At 34.8% G+C, this 2,663-nt stretch overlaps 1 protein-coding gene across 1 annotated transcript; it reads left to right on the top strand.

Annotated features, from left to right (window-relative positions):
* Positions 1 to 385: 385 nt before the first annotated feature.
* Positions 386 to 2,432, top strand: LOC140841718 (nascent polypeptide-associated complex subunit beta-like). Its single transcript, XM_073209356.1, has 6 exons — positions 386 to 526; positions 1,201 to 1,268; positions 1,437 to 1,585; positions 1,683 to 1,739; positions 2,026 to 2,064; positions 2,150 to 2,432. The coding sequence occupies exons 2-6, from the start codon at positions 1,201 to 1,203 to the stop codon at positions 2,323 to 2,325; spliced, it is 489 nt and encodes a 162-aa protein (XP_073065457.1). The 5' UTR covers positions 386 to 526; the 3' UTR covers positions 2,326 to 2,432.
* Positions 2,433 to 2,663: the final 231 nt, after the last annotated feature.

The following is a 2,663-nucleotide window of genomic DNA, read 5'->3' as shown; positions in this document are numbered from 1 at the left end:
ATAATATTGCATCTTTTACTTATATATATATATATATATATATATATATATATATATATATATATATATATATATATATATATATTATATTAAATATCACTCTAATAGAAATAAAAAAAATTGGTCTGTTTTTTGATTTCTCAATTTTGACCTTCTTTTATATCACAATTACATTTTTTTTTAAATTTAAAAAACATTATTTTTATTTTTTTTAAAATTACAACTATCCAAATAACACTAAGTCCATCGATAATTTGTCTAATTTCACTTTAATCTATAAATAATTATAAAAAAAATTATACACACATGCACAAGCGTGTGTAAAATAGCTAAGTATATATAAAGTTTCTCGGCTATTTTAGTCAGAGTTTCTATCCATTAAGACCCCTGACACTTGTGTATATTGCAATCTGACACTAGGGTTTTTATTTTATTCGTTATCCGTATCAGTCGCGTTCACCTCACATATTTTCTTCTTCCTATCGGTTTGCCTCCACAGCTGAGAGCTCATTAACCGCGGGCAGAGGTGATTTTTGGGGATTCATGTGAAATCTTGATTTATGATAGAATTCATGTGAAGGGATGTTTTATCATGAAGATTTTCATCTCACTAGGTTTTTAACTTCATTGTATCGGTGTACTTGATTTTTGTGGATTTTTTTGTTTATGGAAATCAGGTTTATCTGTTTATTGTTACGCCAAATTGCAATTGATGGATTTCGGTGTGTTTTTCGAAAACATTGTTTATATTACTCTGTAATTTTCGGGAGCGTATCTGATTGGTTTGAGGATTTTTTTCGACGAGCTGTAATTCTTGGTGTGCTATGACTGTGCTTATACTTGTGACATACATGGCTTATAACTACAGAAAGAGTGTCTCACGTCTTTCTGTTGCAGCTGCCTGCGCAATCTGGGGATGAGAGCTTGTTTTTTGTTGTTGTAGTAATTGTAATGGTATCTAATAGGGTATTGAAACGACCAGTTTAATGTTAGCCCGTATCCAAGAAGGGTTGTTATATGGTAGCTGCCTGCTAGTGCTGTAGGAAAGTTACCTGCTTATGGGTGTACAGATTAAGATCTTTTGAAATGGTGTTTTCGTTATGTAATTTTTATGTTGGGGGGAAGCATCTCTGAAAGTCTTTGCGACACTTCATAAGTTTTTGGAGTTTCCGTTCAACATTTAGTCTGGTTTATTTTCAGATGAATGTGGATAAGTTAAAGAAGATGGCCGGTTCGGTCCGCACCGGTGGGAAGGGCACCATGAGAAGGTAAAATCTTTTTTTTTCCGTTTTTTGTATTTTGACCATGTTTTTTTAATATGAGCCACATAAGTGCTCTTAAAAGAAGAGTAACAGAACTGCCTTATGTTGTATTACAGGGAAAGTTTTTTGTCAGTCATCCTTTGGTATTAAATAGATGTTTGTCATCCATTGCAGAAAGAAGAAGGCGGTTCACAAAACAACCACAACAGATGATAAAAGGCTTCAAAGCACCTTGAAGAGAATAGGAGTTAATGCAATACCTGCAATTGAGGAAGTCAATATCTTCAAGGAGGATGTCGTAATTCAGTTCACCAACCCTAAAGGTGAATCACGTTACTGAATGTTCAATTTAGCCCACGGTACATCTATCTTCGCAGCCCTTTTTTCAATCTTCACTGTTGTTTTTTTTTTGTGGCTCAGTTCAAGCATCTATAGCTGCCAACACTTGGGTTGTTAGTGGTTCTCCTCAGACCAAGAGTATGTTTCCCTTTCTGTTCTTAGCAGATTTGAAGTGATTCTGTAGTTCTTTCCGTGTTAGACAGTGGTTTTATATATTCTTTTTGAGAAATTATCATTTTCCTTTTCAATACTTAAAGGTTTTATCTGTATATTTCTAGACTCCTTACATGGACTTCTGCTGTTCTTTACCAATACTAATTTGTTATTCTGGCAAGAACATGGGACTTCTTGATTGAATTGTGTTGCTTCTGTTTTCATTATTTGTTTCTTTGATTTAACACGTCTCATTTGATGCTTGGTTCAGAATTGCAAGACATACTCCCACAGATTATCCACCAATTGGGTAAGTGCTGCTTGTGGTATTTTTTTTTGTTTATTGTAATGCAAAAGTCATAATCTCATAATAGAAGTTAATGCCAAAAACTCAGGTCCTGATAACTTGGAGAATTTGAAGAAATTGGCAGAGCAGTTCCAAAAGCAAGTCCCTCCCACCGGTACAGGTGCATCTGCTACCGGAGCAACAGAGGACAACGATGATGATGTGCCAGACCTTGTTCCTGGCGAAACATTTGAGGCTGCGGCAGAGGAGAACCATGCTCCTTAAAAATTCTCTCCCCGATTTTGTCATTTGCCTATATGTTCGACATTTTCAAATTCGTGTCATTTCCATAAACGGGATGTTGGTATTTAAATGCTTCAGTTACGAACGAACTTCGTTTTTTTCAAAAAATAATTCTATCTAAACAAGGGGAACCCCGTTGTCTCTAAAACAAAAATAAAAGAAACCCAGAAGATAAATACCGTAAAATATGAGAAACACATGCTTGTTAATCCAATTCCATTCACGGAGAAAACTTGTAAGTACAGACGCAAACGAGGACGTGAATCAACTTATGCAACTGGTTCACAAATTTCTAGTTTTTCCTTGCTTGACATCCGAGA

Source organism: Primulina eburnea, chromosome 9, assembly GCF_022965805.1.
Source record: "Primulina eburnea isolate SZY01 chromosome 9, ASM2296580v1, whole genome shotgun sequence".
NCBI classification, from domain to species: Eukaryota; Viridiplantae; Streptophyta; class Magnoliopsida; order Lamiales; family Gesneriaceae; genus Primulina; species Primulina eburnea.
The sequence above is the reverse complement of the archived record's forward strand: the minus strand, read 5'-3'. Positions and strand labels throughout refer to the sequence as shown.